The sequence below is a fragment of the Oikopleura dioica genome, chromosome 2, assembly GCF_907165135.1.
Source record: "Oikopleura dioica chromosome 2, OKI2018_I68_1.0, whole genome shotgun sequence".
NCBI lineage: Eukaryota > Metazoa > Chordata > Appendicularia > Copelata > Oikopleuridae > Oikopleura > Oikopleura dioica.
In genome coordinates this window covers 11,261,037-11,276,709 of record NC_137292.1, presented here as the reverse complement: position 1 = coordinate 11,276,709, position 15,673 = coordinate 11,261,037, and the positions used below count along the sequence as shown (strand labels likewise).

The following is a 15,673-nucleotide window of genomic DNA, read 5'->3' as shown; positions in this document are numbered from 1 at the left end:
AAAATTTAAATCACAATACCAAAAGTGTGGCAATCTCGTGCACAACCCATGCACACGAAAGTAGATGCCCTTAGGTACTTCCGGAAAAAATATTAGTTCCGTCTGCGCTCATCTTCCGAAAATGTCCGACCCTACTTTAGATTGTCCGAATAACTCCATTCTCTCTAAAGGTCGATAAAAGCGGAAAATTAGAATTTCAGATTGAATTTATAAGAAAGCATAAACAGAATGTAGAAGAACTTCCCCAAGTGGACATGTCTCCGGCCATGTTTTTAAATGTATCACGTGCAGAAGGTTAGTTGAGGCATTCAACGGTTCAGTACATCTTATAACGCGCAGAGAAAAGAAAGATATTCTTCGAGAGAAATGAAATCATCGACGGATAATGGTAAGAAAAGCTAACCTCAAAGGAAATCTCGTGGCAGATTGACTTTGGGATCTTACCACTAGAGGGTACCCTGAGATCGGATCTTGTGGTTTCAACTCTGACATAGATAACATTTGCAACTTTTTCGATTTTTCCTTACTGATATTTTATTCCTAGTGATGGGTAAGTAAACTGATTTAAGATAATATCTTTCTATAATAGTTATCTTATTTCAAATTTGTAAAATAGCAAAAATAACAATAAAAAGCCCCTCTGAAGTCATTCGTACGAATTTCCTAAGTTTATAACCAAAAGCTCATAAAAAAGCTGATCACCCTCTTTGCCCTCCTAATTTTGATTATCTCTTCAAAAGAGGCTAGAGATTTTTAGCTCCGAGACAGAGAAAAAGGTAATCAAAGTGTCAAGAAAAGAAACAAAAACGAGAATAATTAGCCCTCGCATGCATCTTAGTATGAAATTTATAAAGCGCAAACAAAGACCTTCAAACAAACGTATCGTTTTTCGTAACTTGCAAGTGCGCGAGTCTGCTCCAAGAGCGCCGCTCTTTTTTTGAGATTTTGCGCCGCGAGAAATTCACTGACTTTCAAAAACGAATCTTTATTCGAACGTAACCAGAGTTCGAAAAGAGGAAAGAGGATGCTGAGAAGACGAATGTTGAAAACGACAATGAGAATAGAGATATAAAATATAATTGAAGTTATTCAGTTTCAACGATGAGCTGGTTGAGAGATATTTGCTCGATAAAGGAAGGGATTTTCAAGAAAAAAAGCTAGAAAAAGATTTATTTCTTTGGACAATTTATTATTATTAATAAGCGATGACAGCCATGTCGAGATGCGCATTTGCGGATAAAAGAATCATCGCATTTTCGTGAAGATCTCATTTTCGTTCACCTAAGAGAAGAAATTTTTAGTGATGGTATTTTGTCAAAATGTTTTTGGAAAATCCACTCAGAGCATAATAATATTTATCTTTGGCTTTCTCGCTGGACATTTATTCCAAGGCTACCCGACAGTTCAGGATATAAAGCCGTCTCCTGTTGTCCAACAAGAAGAAACTGTCAGAGATTTTCATACCTTTGCATATGATGCAGACACACCTGTCCAAGCGAATTTTACGAAAGCTCTTATTCCTCGGCAAGGGGGTGATCTGATTACCGCTCCGTTCAATCCAGAAGAAACTTTTGGGATAAAGCTTTTTGAAGAGAAGACTTGCAAATGTGAAGGAAGAAAGATACATCCAATTAATGAAATGCCAGAGATTTTTGAGAAAGAAAAGATTTCGGAGCTCTCTAAATACAGGTAAAAAAGCTCTATTGAAAATAATCTTATTTGGCTCGTTAATTTTTAATATGTATTATTTTGATGATGTTTTTAGAAACTACGATTTCACAAAATGGCGGCAGAACAACTTCCACCAACTTGTTGATCCTCGTCTTCTAATATCACGTGCTCACAATCCGCTAGAATTCGTCGCTTCCGGATACGAAATTTCTCCCTTTGATTCTCTCAACGTTCACTTGAAACTTCACGTAGCGCCAGAAGAGAAAATGACGCTGGCAATCACGACTTTATCTGGAGAATTTCCGACTCTGGAAGGTTTGAGACAAGTGAAAAAGATTGAAGCGAAGAGTGGCGAGACGCATTACTCCGTTGGAATGACCAGTGCAAGAATGATCAATCAGCTTTTCGAAAATTTGGTTTATTCTTCTCGGCAATATGATGCACGGCCATTTATGGACTACGTTACAGTAACGATAGAAGGAGACGTTGAAGCGTTCGCTTCATTTCCAATTCAGGAAAGGGAAATTTTTTAAATCCGTTTTTGATCAGCAATTGTTATTCCGGCTCGGCCGGATGCGCTCACGTTGCACCAAAATCATCAAGTAAATTGGCCCTCCGAAAAGATCCGCATCAAACCTCCGCCCGTGCTTATCTACCGCGAGGGAAATGAGTTCCAGCATCGCGTTACCTTTTTGACGAAAACGTTTCTCCGCTACCCTTGCATGTACAGACTGATCGACTCAATTCTAGAGCAATATCCTGGCGTCACAATTATCGTTACTGATGATAATCCGAAGGAGTATTATCAAGATATCGACGTGAAAAAATATCCAACAGTGAAGCAATATAAAATGCCGCTAGAAGAGGGTTTCTTTGCTGGAAGAGCTCTCGCAGTCAGTCAGGTTAAAACAGGTACGTAAACTTGCAAGAAAAATGTCAGGAAATAATTAGCATTCTCAGTAGATCCATTACAGTTAAGTGATACTCGAGCTTTGACCCAAAAAAGCTCATTAGAAAGAGAGAGAGAGCTCAATTAAATTGCAGAGTATGAAATCCAACTAACACCATTGAAATTCCCGCTTTTCAGCTTGAATTTCCATAACACCTGGCTTTTGATGTCTCGCCGGTGTTCTAATTTGACTAGCGACGTGTGTTTTTTCGCGTTCAATTTTAATTTAATTTTTTCATTTTTAGAATACTTTGTCTGGATGGATGACGATTTTTTCCTCGACGAAAACAGCAATATCAAATACATGATGGACTTTTTGGACGAGACTGGTTTCGACCTCGTCTTCGGCTCCATCAACAAAAAAGAACAGATCAAATGGGAAGAAGCGAATAAACTCGTCTTGGAACCAGCAAATGATGGATTTTGCTTCAAGCGCGAACCACTGCCAAATACTATCCCAGTCAAGGGGTACGAGGATGACTGCATCGTTGTTCAAATTGCAAGGAATTTCTTCATGGGAAGGACTCTCACAGCGGGTTCTGTGAGACACGGTATGTATATTTTTCGATTTTGAGTAGGATTTTTTAATTATTTGCTACGCGGTTTCCGGGGATAAACTCGGGTCTTCTACTTGAAAACCACTTTCGCATTGGTTTATTTTCACACCAGATTCTGGAGAGCACGGCCTTAAATTAGAGGCTTATACTTGAGTGCAAGCCTGTAAATATTTTTTCAAAAGCAAGCTGAGGTTCGATAATTACACGAAAACGCGAAATTTCATCCTCGAACTTGAAAACTGTTTACTCAGAATGTGTTTTGTTTTCTTTAAACTTATGCTTTCAGATCCGGTATTTGGACAGCGCGGACATCGTGAGTACTTCCTTGACGGAATGGGAAAACTGCGCGCTGCTTGGTGCGGAACGCCAAGGACGATGCACGACCACGCTTGCTTGAGAGGCAGGGATGACTTTGCCGACGAGTACAAAGAGAAACGCGCTGGCGGCAAAGAGTCCAGGGAGAAGAAGGACTTCAACGTTCAAATTCACGCGTACTGGTGGTACAGATCAATGGCCGAATGCATGGCCGAACCTTAGAATATCGACATTGCAAATTTACCTTCAACTGTATTTTTAGCTTTATAAAATAATTATGCAGCCGAAATAAAGAAACACCATATCCTTCATTCTAAAATTGAGATAACGTGTTTGATTCACGAGGTGGCTTTGAGAAGAAAACAAAACTTTGTTAAATTTTAAATAACACAGATTTTATACAGCTACTTGAAATAAGTTCTCCGATGTGAGATCAGAGAAAGATTTTAGAAGTCGCACAACTAAACTTGCATTCTATCGACGAGAGCACACTGTAATCCGGGGTTACGGCACCACTGCGAGCCTCGAAGCCTGTTATTTACTGATGAAGGCAACAACATTGTCTCAAAGTGATTTGAGCTTTCATTGGTATGAGAACAAGGTAGGAAGAGGCTGAAAGCTTTCTCCATGGATTCGAATTGTTGAATTCGATTCTAACTTTGCCACCATATTTTATTTTCCAAAAATGAAAAAGAGCGTCCCTAGCTGGGATCGAACCAGCAACCTCTCGATTAACAGTCGAACGCGCTAACCAATTGCGCCATAGAGACCTAATGGGCGCTGGAAATATGACCATTATAACCTAAGGCGCCCGTATAATCTTTTCTTGAGGTATTCTTTCATTCAAATTTCTTTGAAACCCCAATATGTTTAAACAAATCGCGTCAGAATCTCTAGAACTAATTGAAAAATAAAGAAAATCCGGCGGAGCGGAGCGCCGCGGGCCGCCCGCGCCCAATCAACTGCGCGCGCTGAGAATTGAAGGGAATTTGGCGGAGAACTGTCTGGAGCAAAGTGAGAGCTAAATACTAAAGAGAGATAAATAAATTCACCGAAAATGAGCGAATGGGATGAGCTGAGAACGAGAGCAAGGCAAATTGAAACGCAATTAGATGCGAAATTGATTTCTTTTGCGAAAATCGGAAATCGTCAAGGAATTTCAAGGTATTTTTCGATAGGAAGAAAGCAAGTTATAGATTATTAAAATACTCCCATTTTGATAAAGATTTTCTTTGCAAGAAATGACACGATGGCTACATAGAACTTTCATGAAGTAAAGCATACTTTTCAGCATCGAGCGCGAAATCGACGAGCTGCTTATCGAGCTGGACGGGATCACGGAACGCATGGGTGCATATGCCGACCAACCAGCTGTTCGAAATAACGCCACTGTAACCCATACTCTTACCCGTCATCGTGATATTCTTCAAGGTACCGTTTTTCTTCTTTATTTTTCTTCGTTGCCACTGAAACTCCCACCGGCTCTTACCGTTGTTTCTAGACTACAGAAACGAATACAACAAGACAAAGAATAATATTTCTGCCAGTCAAGCTCGAGAAGATTTGCTCGGCTCTGTCCAGCGAGATATTGAAGAATACAGAGGCCTCAATGGATCCACAAGACAAGATATGTACGCGCAAGAAAGAGATCATCTCCTGAGCTCTGACAGACTGGCCGACACTGCCATTGAAATCGCTAGGAACGGATAAAATCACTCCCACTAATGCACATAAACAATAATTCTCCGCAAGATCGATTGATTAATCCCCAAAAAAGCCGGACTCAGGACCATTTACGGCACCAGCGCGCCATGCTCAACGGAATTTCCACGCGAATGCTCGACCTCGCCGCTCGATTCCCCCAGCTCAATTTTCTTATACAAAAAATCTCCATGCGAAAGCGGCGAGATACTGTCATCATGAGCGGGGTGATCGCCCTCTGTATCATTTTTATCTTATTGTATACTTTTCACTAGTTGCTAATCAGTAATTAACAAACTAAACGATCCTACTGTGCCTTTTTCGAGAAAACATATCTATTTTCCAATTGATGCTTCCAATTTCTGTATTGAATCTAAAGCATAACTCTTCAGTGTTTGGCACAAGAGTACATACAGTCAAAACACTTCTATGTATTTGTATCATGTGTATGTGCAATATTCTAGTAAATATATCTTAGGGAAAAATAATAACAATATTTATGCATTATTTATACAATTTATAAATCTCTCTTGTACTTTTCCGCCTTGAAAAACTTTTCAAAATTGTTCATGAAAATATAAAAAAATCAAGTGGTGCTTATACCCCCAAGTTCAATTAAAAGAGAGTTAACTTATTCTTTTAGATTCTAAAAATGTCGGACGACGAATTTGAATCGGAGAAACGAGACAATCGCCGAGGTCTGTCTTTCAAGACTTCGCTGAGCCGGGATTCGTGGGAGAGAATTTATGCGGAAGACAAGGAGAACAGATTCAACTTCCTTGTCAGCCAAACTGACATTACCGACTTTCTCGGGCCTGATCACGAGTTGACAAAGCTCAAGGAGCGCCGCGCGATAGAAGCGGAAGAGAAGAAGGCGAAGAAAGGAGATGGAAATCGACGACGAGGAAAAGCGAAAGCGGACGAGGTCGACGAGTCCGAAATAGAAGAAGCAGAAGCGAGCGAGGTCAAGGGAGTGCGATTTAGCGAGTCGCCGCCTTACGTCAAATTCGGCAAAATGCGCGACTACCAGATTCGAGGATTGAACTGGATGATCGGCCTCTACGAAAAGGGAGTGAGTGGCATTCTAGCGGACGAAATGGGTCTCGGAAAGACGCTGCAGACCATTTCAATGGTTGGCTACTTGAAAAACTACCAGAAAGTCAACGGGCCGCATTTGGTGATTGTGCCAAAGTCGACGATTCAGAACTGGATGAACGAGTTCGACCGCTGGTGCCCGAGTTTGAGATGCGTTTGCATGAATGCGAGCAAGGACGAAAGAGCGATCTTCATCCGCGATGTTTTGTCCCAGGGCGATTACGATGTCGTCGTCACGACTTACGAACAGTGTATGATGGAAAAGACGAGCTTGAAAAAGATCAACTGGCGCTACTGCATCATCGACGAAGCGCACCGAATCAAGAATGAAAAGTCCAAACTTTCGCTGATCTTGCGCGAATTCCGAACTACGAATCGCTTCCTTCTCACCGGTACACCTCTCCAAAACAATCTTCACGAGCTTTGGGCATTGCTCAATTTCTTGCTTCCAGATATTTTCGTCGATGCCGAGAATTTCGATGAATATTTTGACCAAAAAAAGCTTGGCCAAGAACTTGACTTGATTTCGCGACTGCATATGTTGCTCAAGCCATTTATGCTTCGCAGAGTAAAGGAAGGGTTCAGATAAGCTTTTTAAATCCTCATTTGAAAGGATTCTTTATGACCCCCGAAAAGGCCGACGTAGAGAAGTCGCTCCTACCAAAGAAAATGATCAACATCTACGTCCCTATGTCTCAAATGCAGAAGGACTGGTACAAAAAGATTCTTCTCAAGGATATCGACATTTTGAATACTGGTGGTGACAAGGGCGGTGGGAAAATGCGGCTGATGAATATTTTGATGCATTTGCGAAAGTGCACCAATCATCCATATCTTTTCGATGGTGCCGAGCCCGGGCCGCCCTACACGACCGAGCAGCATATCGTCGACAATTGCGGCAAAATGGTTATTCTAGACAAGTTGCTTCAAAGGTAAAGAAACTCATTTACTCTAGCCGGACCTTTTGATTTAGGTGCAAAGCGAATGGTGACCGGGTTCTGTTGTTCACCCAGTTTACATCGATGCTTGATATCTTCGAGGATTACTGTCTTTGGAGAGATTACAAATACTGTCGACTGGACGGAGGAACCGACCACTCTGAGCGAACTCAGTCTATCGACGCTTACAACGCTCCCAACAGTGAAAAGGTGAGTTCAGGCGTTTTTTCCACTTTCCTCATAGATGTTTTAGTTCTTGTTCATGCTCTCTACCAAAGCCGGAGGATTGGGCATCAACTTGATGACAGCCAACGTGGTCATTATCTACGATTCGGATTGGAATCCGCAGAACGATCTTCAAGCGATGGATCGTGCTCACCGAATCGGTCAAAAGAAGCAAGTTTATGTCTACAGAATGATCACAGATGATTCTGTCGACGAACGTATTATCGAGCGATCAGAGCTCAAGATGCGACTTGATAGCGTCGTCATTCAACAGGTATCTTTTAAGTCAAGATATTGATTGTTCAAGGGAATTTTAGGGACGACTAGCAGATCAAAACAAAAAGCTCAATCAAAAGGAAATGTTGAACATGATCCGTCACGGAGCGAGTAAGATCTTCGCTGGCGAAAGCACAGGAGCTCTCGATGTCAATCTGAACATCGAGGAAGTCCTAAAAGCCGGAGAAAAGAAAACAGAGGAACTAGCGGCCGAATACGACAGTACGAGCTTGTTTAAATCTTCAATTTGCTAGATTTCTTTTAGAAATTGGTGAGAACGCGGCGCAAAAGTTCACCTTAGACGAAAACACCGATTACACTTGTCATGTCTGGAACGGCGTCGACTTCCGAGACGAGAAGAAAAAAGAGAGCAAGTTGATCGATGTCTGGATCGAGCCTCCAAAGCGAGAGCGAAAGGCAAACTATGCTGTTGATCAGTATTTCAAGGAAGCTCTCCGTGTCAAGTAAACTCTCTTCATGCTTCTTTAGTCCTTACAACATGTTTTAGCGATCCCAAAGCGCCAAAAGCACCTCGTCCGCCAAAACAACCGGACATCAAAGACTATCAGTTCTATCCCCACGAACTGATCCCTCTTTTGCGACAAGAAGTCCTTGCCTATCGAAAGCAAGTCAACTACAAAGTCCCTATCGATCCAGACGCCGAGCATCCTAAGAAAAAACAGAAAGCGGAGCAAGAGAAAATCGACAACTCAGAGCCGCTAAGTGAGGAGCAAATAAGTAAGAAATTGTTTTGTGATGACGGCGCATTTTTGTAATTTTCTATTCTAGGGCTACGGGATGGCTACTTGGAGCTAGGATTCGCAAATTGGACGAAGAGAGACTTCAACGCGTTCATCAAGGGCAGCGAAAAGTATGGAAGGGGCGATATCAAGAGCATTGCCGCAGAGATCGATGGGAAAAGTCTCGGAGAAGTCACCGAATATCATGCGGTAAGTTAAGATTTGAGCTCTTTGATTCGGAGCGGTAGACGATACTCAAACTTTACTAGATATTCTGGGATCGTTATGAAGAGATCCAAGATCACGAACGGCTGATCGGAATCATCACTAAGGGAGAAGAGCGGATCGAGAAGAAGATCCGCATGAAAAAGGCTCTTTCGCAGAAGGTTGCAAGTTACAAATTCCCCGAAATCCAACTTCGCATTCCGTACATGTACGCCGCTGGCAACCGAAAGAACTACACGGAAGAGGAAGATCGTTTCCTCGTCTGTAAGTTGGCAGAGTTTGGAATGGATACAGAGCACGCGTATGACAACATCAAGGCGCTGGTCAGATTTGATCCAAAGTTCCGTTTCGATTGGTTCTTCCGAAGCCGGACAAGCGCAGAACTCCAGAAGCGGTGCAATCAACTCGGTAATAATAAAATTTAAACACGAATCTTACTAATCCTTCAGTGAATATCATCGAGCGAGAAATCAACGGTCCTTCGAAGGACGACGACAACGACAGAAAGCGCAAACGCACTGGCCAGAGCAAAAATGCAAACGCTAAAAAGCAAAAATTAGAGACCAAGGCATAGAAAAAATTAGTTCCACTTCTAGTAATTCACACTTGTCAATTCTCACACATGTATTTACCACTGCCCTTTATCAGCCACATGAATTAGTATGTATTCTTATTGAATAACGAGACAAACAACAATTCTTGAACCTTCATCATTTTTAGACTGAAAATGGGCGAAGGATTGGAAATTAGCGATAGGAATACGACTTTCAATCTTATTGGGCGCAAAGATGCCACTCATGTTTTTCATAATTGCGAGTGCTGCAGGCTTCCAATCGTCACTTACGGCCGCATGATCCCCTGCAAAGTACGCGATTGATTCTTTTCGTTATTTGTCAAACTGTTGTAGCATGTTTTCTGCTTCGAATGCTCCTGTCAATCGCGAAAAACTGGCGGTTCCTGTGCGCGCTGTAATGACACTGTCCAAAGAATCGAAAAATGTCCCCGTGGAACCGTCTTCGTTTGCCGAATTCCCAGCTGCAGAAGAACCTACCTTTCCCATCGAGATTTGACAGCTCATATTCGACACCGTCATAAAAAAGTTGAAGCGCAAGCGATGGGCCTACAAATTATGCCCACCGGAGCGCCGGGACAAGCTCCTGTCCAGGTTCGATAAATCAGCTTGTTTCAAGCAACTAGCCTTGAACTTTTTAGCCTGCTGCAGCTCAACAGGGACCACCACCAACGATGAATCCAGGTTTCTCCGCTGGTGCCGTCCCAGGCGTGCTCCATCACGGACAAGTGAAGCAGGAATACCCGCCTCAAGTTAAGCAAGAATATGCTCACTCGGGCATCAAGCAAGAATACCCAACAACGCCCCAACGAGGCCCACCTCCTGGAAATCGCCCGCCCCATGGAATGGAGCAATACGGAGGAACTAATCCATCCCCTCAGCAGCAAATGCGCCGTGGTCCTCCACCACCATCTGGCGGTGCTGGGTCGCAATGGGGCCGATAAATCTAAATGACTTCATCCTGCCTGCAATTATAAATTTAGTGAAATTTCAAGAGAAAATTGAAAATTTTCAATTCAGAATGGCTTTTCAATACAACGGAGGATCCATCGTCGGTATGTCGGGCGACAACTGTGTCTGCATCGCTTCCGACAACCGATACGGCCAACAGCTTCACACAATCTCAACTGACTTTCCCAAAATCTTCAAAATTACAGACAGAATCTTCATTGGTCTTTCGGGGCTTGCTACAGACATTCAGGTAGAGAATCCTTACGTCATCCTTTTTCTTAAGCCCGAGTTTAGACAGTTTTGAACAAGATCAAGTACAGAGTGAACATGTATGAGCTGCGAGAAAACAGAAAGATGAGCGCGAAGTGCTTTAAGACCATGGTGTCCAACTTGCTTTATGAAAGACGGTTTGATTGTCGCGATAGAGCATTGTCGATCTAATCCGACTGATTTAGATTTGGGCCTTTCTTCGCCGAGCCAGTCATCGTCGCTCTCAATGATGATGGTTCTACCATGCTTTGCGGTAATAATAGTTTTATATCTGAGCTCTATCTTGAGTTGTAAATTTAGGAATGGATTGCCTTGGCGCCGCTGAATCGCCAAAAGACTACGTTGTCGCTGGAACCGCAGCGAACGAAATGCATGGCCTTGCGGAAGCTTACTGGCGCCCTGATATGGTACTAAATAAACTCATTCACTGCGTGGCAGTTTCTGAATCTTACTCTTTTAGCCAGCGGAAGAGCTTTTCGAATGCGTCTCACAAACCATGCTCTCTGGTTGCGATCGAAACGCTGCATCCGGCTGGGGAGCCACTGTAACCATCATTCAAAAGGACAAAATCATCACCCGCAAGCTGAAGGCGCGAATGGACTAGCCAACTTCTACAAGTTCAAATTGATATTGAATCTTACTCATATTTTTACAAATTGCGTTCTACATGTATATCGCCCGCCATCTCTCTGTGAGGCGAGCCAACTTTTTTCCGCTTAGAGTTGTTCACATGCAATAAAATCGACAGATACCGTTGCCTATCGCTTTCCATTTCTCTTTTCGTTGGTGCATTTCTTATGGATTGGATTAGATTTATTTGAGGGGTGATAAAATGGCTGAAAGAGACACTTTTAGAATGCAAGTACAGACACCGAGGGAAGTGATAAATCTTAAACGATTTCTTCATCGGACAGAGCATTTTGTAAAGACAAATGTTTCGTATATTCACCCTGGCATGTTTCAAAAATATTTCTAAACGGTCTTAGTTTTAAATCTGACCTATCTTTAATTAAATCAGATTTATTTTTATTTTGAAAACATCGAACACCTGTTCGTAGATTCTCTAGCGTCTTCCCTTAGGGCTCGAGGGATGAAAACAGGGTTGTCGTTTTGTTTTTTGAAATATTATGAGATACTCTTCGGTTCTACTTGAAATCTCTACGGGAACGCTTGGAAAATATAAAGAAGCTCGAGCTTGTAACATCCGGTAAAAGAAGTCCCTTAGAGTATTTGAGAATATTTGACTGTGTTTGTGTAGACGAATGTGTCTCTTATAATATGCGGATTGTGGCGTGTGAGCAGTACTTGAAATCGAAGACGGACGAAGGCGATAGTCTGATGAAAATTTCCCGTGTTTCAGACTTGGAAGCGCGCCAGGTAAACAAATTTTCTTCAGAAAAGTCAATCGCTAATTGATATTTTCGCGGTTGTAGATTTTTAATCGTGTTTTTCTTCGTGTTCTTATATCTTTTAGTTTAAGAGATTTCCATCAAGACAAAATCTGTATTTCCAGAGATTGATGGTCTAGTTAAACTCTCAGAAATTAACAGGAAAGACCTTTTTTGATTTATTAGGCGCACTATAAAAATCGCATGATTTTGATATTTTCGATGGCAATGAGTTTATCGCATATTTGCGGATAATTTGGAATGCTCATATTTCTGAAAGCTCTTCTGAGCAAACTCTTCTTCATTGTCCCTACCTCTAGAACAATGAACCACTGCGACTTTTGCCCTACTACAATTTTTTTCTAAGCGCGTTGAGAGAAAAGGTAGCGCTGCAAAATTATAATAATCCAAATCGCCAACTGAACTCACACGCTTTTTAAATTTCTGAAGGAGTAATAAATTTCACAAGTATCCAATTTTCAGCTGTTGCTGCGCGGACATGCGCAGCGGGAGGCGCGGCAACGAGAGAGTCTTTTGACAAAGAAGCCTCCTAAAATCCAGGATAAGCAATTGACACTTCGGCAGAGGAGGATTCTTTTGTTAGGTACAGAACAAATTTTTCAATCAGAGATTGGTTACACCCGCCCTTAGAAAATGACGAAAACAGAGGCAAATCTGCATCGTATGGTTCTGGCGAAGATTCAGCGGATGCCAATGCTCTCGCTACGGAGACATTAGGACCAGGTTTATTTGATGCGGATATCGTTATTTGACGATTTTACGCGGAATATGTAACATTTGACCTTCATGAAAATCATCGCGAAAAGCGCACAACGCTTTATTTGAGCATCGAACTTTGACGTACTTACGGTCACGTGATCTTTTTTCTTTCGTTTGGAATTTAAGGAAGTTTCGCAAATTTTGAAAGCCTCCAGGGTTACATTTTTCCACTGATGCATAAAAATCACAATCTGGTGCGTTTACTCAAGCGTTGAAAAAATCTTAAGTACAAGTCTAAACAGACATGGCTCAAGAAAGAAAAATGGGTTAATTGATAAACCGATGAAAAGAACTGACGAGAATGCTGAAAGAACAGGCGAGAAATACGAAAGATATTGTGGGAGAAGACAACAAACTTCTCGGAGAAATGGGTAAGTCCTGACTTCCGTTTCGTTGAATCGAAAATGAACTTATTTTCCGGCAGATGCTTCGATGGACAATAATATTGAGAACTTGCGGAAGGCCACACAAAGTATTGAAGGCAGGGATAGAAAGAAACTTTGCCCGAAAGTGCTCACTATAAAAAGCGAGATCAGCAAATGCTGTAATTACAAAATTAGCTGAATTATGATTTTCTTTGTCGTCTTCGTTGATTTCTAGCAGACACTTCGAAAGATCAGTGAGAGAAGCTTCTTTTTGGAAAAAGATCTCTATCCCTGTACAAAGAAATTCTGCAAATCGGAGGAAGCGTTCAGGCTAGGCACACACTGGACGTCATTTTATCACCATTTTTGGCGTACCTCAACGAGGGAACAAACACACAAAGTCGCAGTATCAAATCCATTTTTAAATATTCTGCGTTTTTTTATTGAGGCCTTCAGTTTTTTGGTCAGCGCCTTCAGAATTGAAAGTCCTTAAAATCGTGAAAAAGTGATGAATCAAATGATGATTTGTTCTTCTTCTGACGAAGTTTAGGAACAATATTTGATAGATTACCCCTAGAAAAGAAAGGACGATGAATTAACTAGTCTTATTCGTGAGCTTTAGTGGTTCATTGATAATTATGAAAGAGAATAAGAAGAAGAAAAAGGCCGTTTTTGCGTAAAATGAGCCCTACGAGGTCAGTTGTTTTAGAAAACTTTTCTTTACTACAAAAATATTAATCCTCTATGAAATTGCGTTCCATTAGCCTATTTAAAGTGGTTTCTATTATTTGTTGTGCTAATCATTTGGCTGGTAATGATCGTCGTTATAACTACAGTTCCAAAGATAAATTGATGCTGCTTCGCATTTTGACTGTTTCAGCTGATCCCCTTGTCAATATTTCAAGTGCAATAAATTTTCAAAAATTCGAAACTCCTCTGCAAACAGAAAAATTCTAATAGAATGCGCGACGGATGGATCCTGGCGGCAGTCTGCTTTCTTTCCCTGTTAGAGCCAGCATTCGGCGACAATCGACTCGATCGTAAAGAGATAAATGCGAGAGAACTTGACGAAGCATTCAAAGAGGGGGATGAAATCGAAGCTGACGATGAATTGCCCCATTTTGAAAGAGAAAAGAAACCGATTGATATTTCTAAGGTAAGTTTTTCTTCATCTTCACCACCCTTTTCAAACCGAATATAGAGTAGAATAGTAAGAAAAGATAATTTTTGCGGTAAATTTATTCAGACTTCATTTTGAAATTGTTTCAATTCAAGCTCGGGTGTTTTTCGGAAAAGCATTTTTTCTATTTATCGAAATGTGTCAATATTTTTTCTCCAAAGTTTGTCCATTCTGCACATTTGGACAATATCAATTCGGAACTTCTATCAATACTTTGTTTGAGAGCTTTTTTGAGAAGTGCCAGAACTACCGCCAATTTCTGTCGTTGGCAAACCTGCGAAATTTGTCATTTAGAATCTTTCAAAATGCCCAAGGATCCATTGATCTTTGACAATAAAGTTTCTACGTCAATCTCAAGCATGGTGAAAACGTTTTTTTTGTCCAAACGTGGTTTTGTTTGTCAGAACATTTTTCATGGATATAAATTCCTTCGAGAACCAATATTAGCTTATCTCTTACTTTGGGGCTTGCTGACCAGCGCTCCGTAATTTTCTGACCATCTTTGAATGTTTAAAAAAGGTCACCTGAGCAAACAGCATAGATTATAAGTAAATGCTGTCTCGACGGTCCGTATAATTTCGTATGCGATGCTCTTAACTCAAGGGCTTTCACGGATATGCTGACGTTCAGGACCAACACAGACAAATTGTGCACTTGTAAGAGTGGCAGAATTTTGGGGACAGTTCAAAAAGAGATTTTATGTTGAAATCACGAAATTCTTTTCCCTGTCTTATTTTCTTTCTAGCTCGATATGTCTGACCCTCTATCAGTAACGGCGGCTTCAAAAGCTGGACAAGCGATCATGGTCTTTGTGGACATTCGAGGAAGTCCGACGGAAGCGGAGCGCGATCAAATCACTTTATTTTGGGAAGCAAACATGTTAAACGCGCACAATATTGAGGTCAAGCGTTTTATGATCAAGACAGATAGGTATTTAGTGACCGGTAAAATTTCGTATATTGAATCTTTTTTCTAAGGGTGATTTTTCAACTTGATCGGGCGGAGCATATCAAAGAACTGGCCGCGGTCTTGCGACGAGAAGACAGATGCTTTTCATTTTCCATCGACAACGCGCTTTTTCTCTGCCCTGGCCATCCACAGTGGGATCCAAAGAATCCAAATGCCACGAAGCAAAGCCTAGAAGCCCAGGGAAAATGGAAAGGAGACGATTGGCGGCCGGAAGGATGGATAGAAAGGCTAGAATTTAGTCTGAAAACGCCGGAGGAGCCAGCGCCGAGTCCGAAAAATTCAAATTTCAAGTGGAAAAAATCAGTAAAACGAACTGATTTATGAAAAAACCGCCTCGATCCTCATTTACCTACTGTTTTATGCAATTTTGTGATATTCATGGGGAGTATCGTTTGAAATTCGGGAGTTTGCAATTTCATTTGAGAATATTTCTCTGTTCAAATATTCATCAATTCTGTGCCTTTTCGCGCCCTGCTAATTTTTCTCACGCTTGAACCAAAAACTTTT

General features: G+C 41.4%; 7 protein-coding genes and 1 non-coding gene across 8 annotated transcripts; 7 read left to right on the top strand and 1 right to left on the bottom strand.

Annotated features, from left to right (window-relative positions):
- The first annotated feature begins 1,346 nt into the window (after positions 1-1,346).
- On the top strand, positions 1,347-3,782 carry LOC145697103 (beta-1,4 N-acetylgalactosaminyltransferase 1-like). Its single transcript, XM_081774254.1, has 4 exons — positions 1,347-1,689; positions 1,766-2,583; positions 2,866-3,171; positions 3,464-3,782. Exons 2-4 carry the CDS (start codon positions 2,394-2,396, stop codon positions 3,712-3,714), a joined length of 747 nt encoding a protein of 248 aa, XP_081630380.1. The 5' UTR covers positions 1,347-1,689; positions 1,766-2,393; the 3' UTR covers positions 3,715-3,782.
- A 406-nt stretch (positions 3,783-4,188) lies between these two features.
- On the bottom strand, positions 4,189-4,262 carry TRNAN-GUU (transfer RNA asparagine (anticodon GUU)). The gene has a single exon. It is a non-coding gene; the product is annotated as a tRNA-Asn (tRNA).
- A 208-nt stretch (positions 4,263-4,470) lies between these two features.
- LOC145699823 (Golgi SNAP receptor complex member 1-like) lies at positions 4,471-5,802 on the top strand. The gene is made up of 4 exons (XM_081777080.1): positions 4,471-4,656; positions 4,784-4,923; positions 4,994-5,192; positions 5,270-5,802. The coding sequence occupies exons 1-4, from the start codon at positions 4,550-4,552 to the stop codon at positions 5,466-5,468; spliced, it is 645 nt and encodes a 214-aa protein (XP_081633206.1). The 5' UTR covers positions 4,471-4,549; the 3' UTR covers positions 5,469-5,802.
- A 29-nt stretch (positions 5,803-5,831) lies between these two features.
- Positions 5,832-9,378, top strand: LOC145699822 (SWI/SNF-related matrix-associated actin-dependent regulator of chromatin subfamily A member 5-like). The gene is made up of 10 exons (XM_081777079.1): positions 5,832-6,858; positions 6,921-7,220; positions 7,262-7,436; positions 7,480-7,725; positions 7,769-7,949; positions 7,993-8,191; positions 8,236-8,465; positions 8,517-8,677; positions 8,737-9,100; positions 9,142-9,378. The coding sequence occupies exons 1-10, from the start codon at positions 5,846-5,848 to the stop codon at positions 9,264-9,266; spliced, it is 2,994 nt and encodes a 997-aa protein (XP_081633205.1). The 5' UTR covers positions 5,832-5,845; the 3' UTR covers positions 9,267-9,378.
- A 14-nt stretch (positions 9,379-9,392) lies between these two features.
- Positions 9,393-10,271, top strand: LOC145699818 (E3 ubiquitin-protein ligase Hakai-like). Its single transcript, XM_081777076.1, has 3 exons — positions 9,393-9,557; positions 9,600-9,857; positions 9,905-10,271. The coding sequence occupies exons 1-3, from the start codon at positions 9,420-9,422 to the stop codon at positions 10,205-10,207; spliced, it is 699 nt and encodes a 232-aa protein (XP_081633202.1). The 5' UTR covers positions 9,393-9,419; the 3' UTR covers positions 10,208-10,271.
- Positions 10,257-11,240, top strand: LOC145699820 (uncharacterized). Its single transcript, XM_081777078.1, has 5 exons — positions 10,257-10,464; positions 10,509-10,621; positions 10,670-10,737; positions 10,785-10,891; positions 10,945-11,240. The coding sequence occupies exons 1-5, from the start codon at positions 10,285-10,287 to the stop codon at positions 11,086-11,088; spliced, it is 612 nt and encodes a 203-aa protein (XP_081633204.1). The 5' UTR covers positions 10,257-10,284; the 3' UTR covers positions 11,089-11,240.
- A 98-nt stretch (positions 11,241-11,338) lies between these two features.
- Positions 11,339-13,910, top strand: LOC145699817 (uncharacterized). Its single transcript, XM_081777074.1, has 9 exons — positions 11,339-11,437; positions 11,617-11,691; positions 11,743-11,861; positions 12,356-12,476; positions 12,524-12,610; positions 12,943-13,023; positions 13,077-13,133; positions 13,319-13,347; positions 13,793-13,910. Exons 1-9 carry the CDS (start codon positions 11,341-11,343, stop codon positions 13,868-13,870), a joined length of 744 nt encoding a protein of 247 aa, XP_081633200.1. The 5' UTR covers positions 11,339-11,340; the 3' UTR covers positions 13,871-13,910.
- Positions 13,911-13,978: 68 nt separating this feature from the next.
- LOC145699819 (LRP chaperone MESD-like) lies at positions 13,979-15,638 on the top strand. The gene is made up of 3 exons (XM_081777077.1): positions 13,979-14,173; positions 14,943-15,127; positions 15,175-15,638. Exons 1-3 carry the CDS (start codon positions 13,979-13,981, stop codon positions 15,488-15,490), a joined length of 696 nt encoding a protein of 231 aa, XP_081633203.1. The 3' UTR covers positions 15,491-15,638.
- The last annotated feature ends 35 nt before the right edge of the window (positions 15,639-15,673 follow it).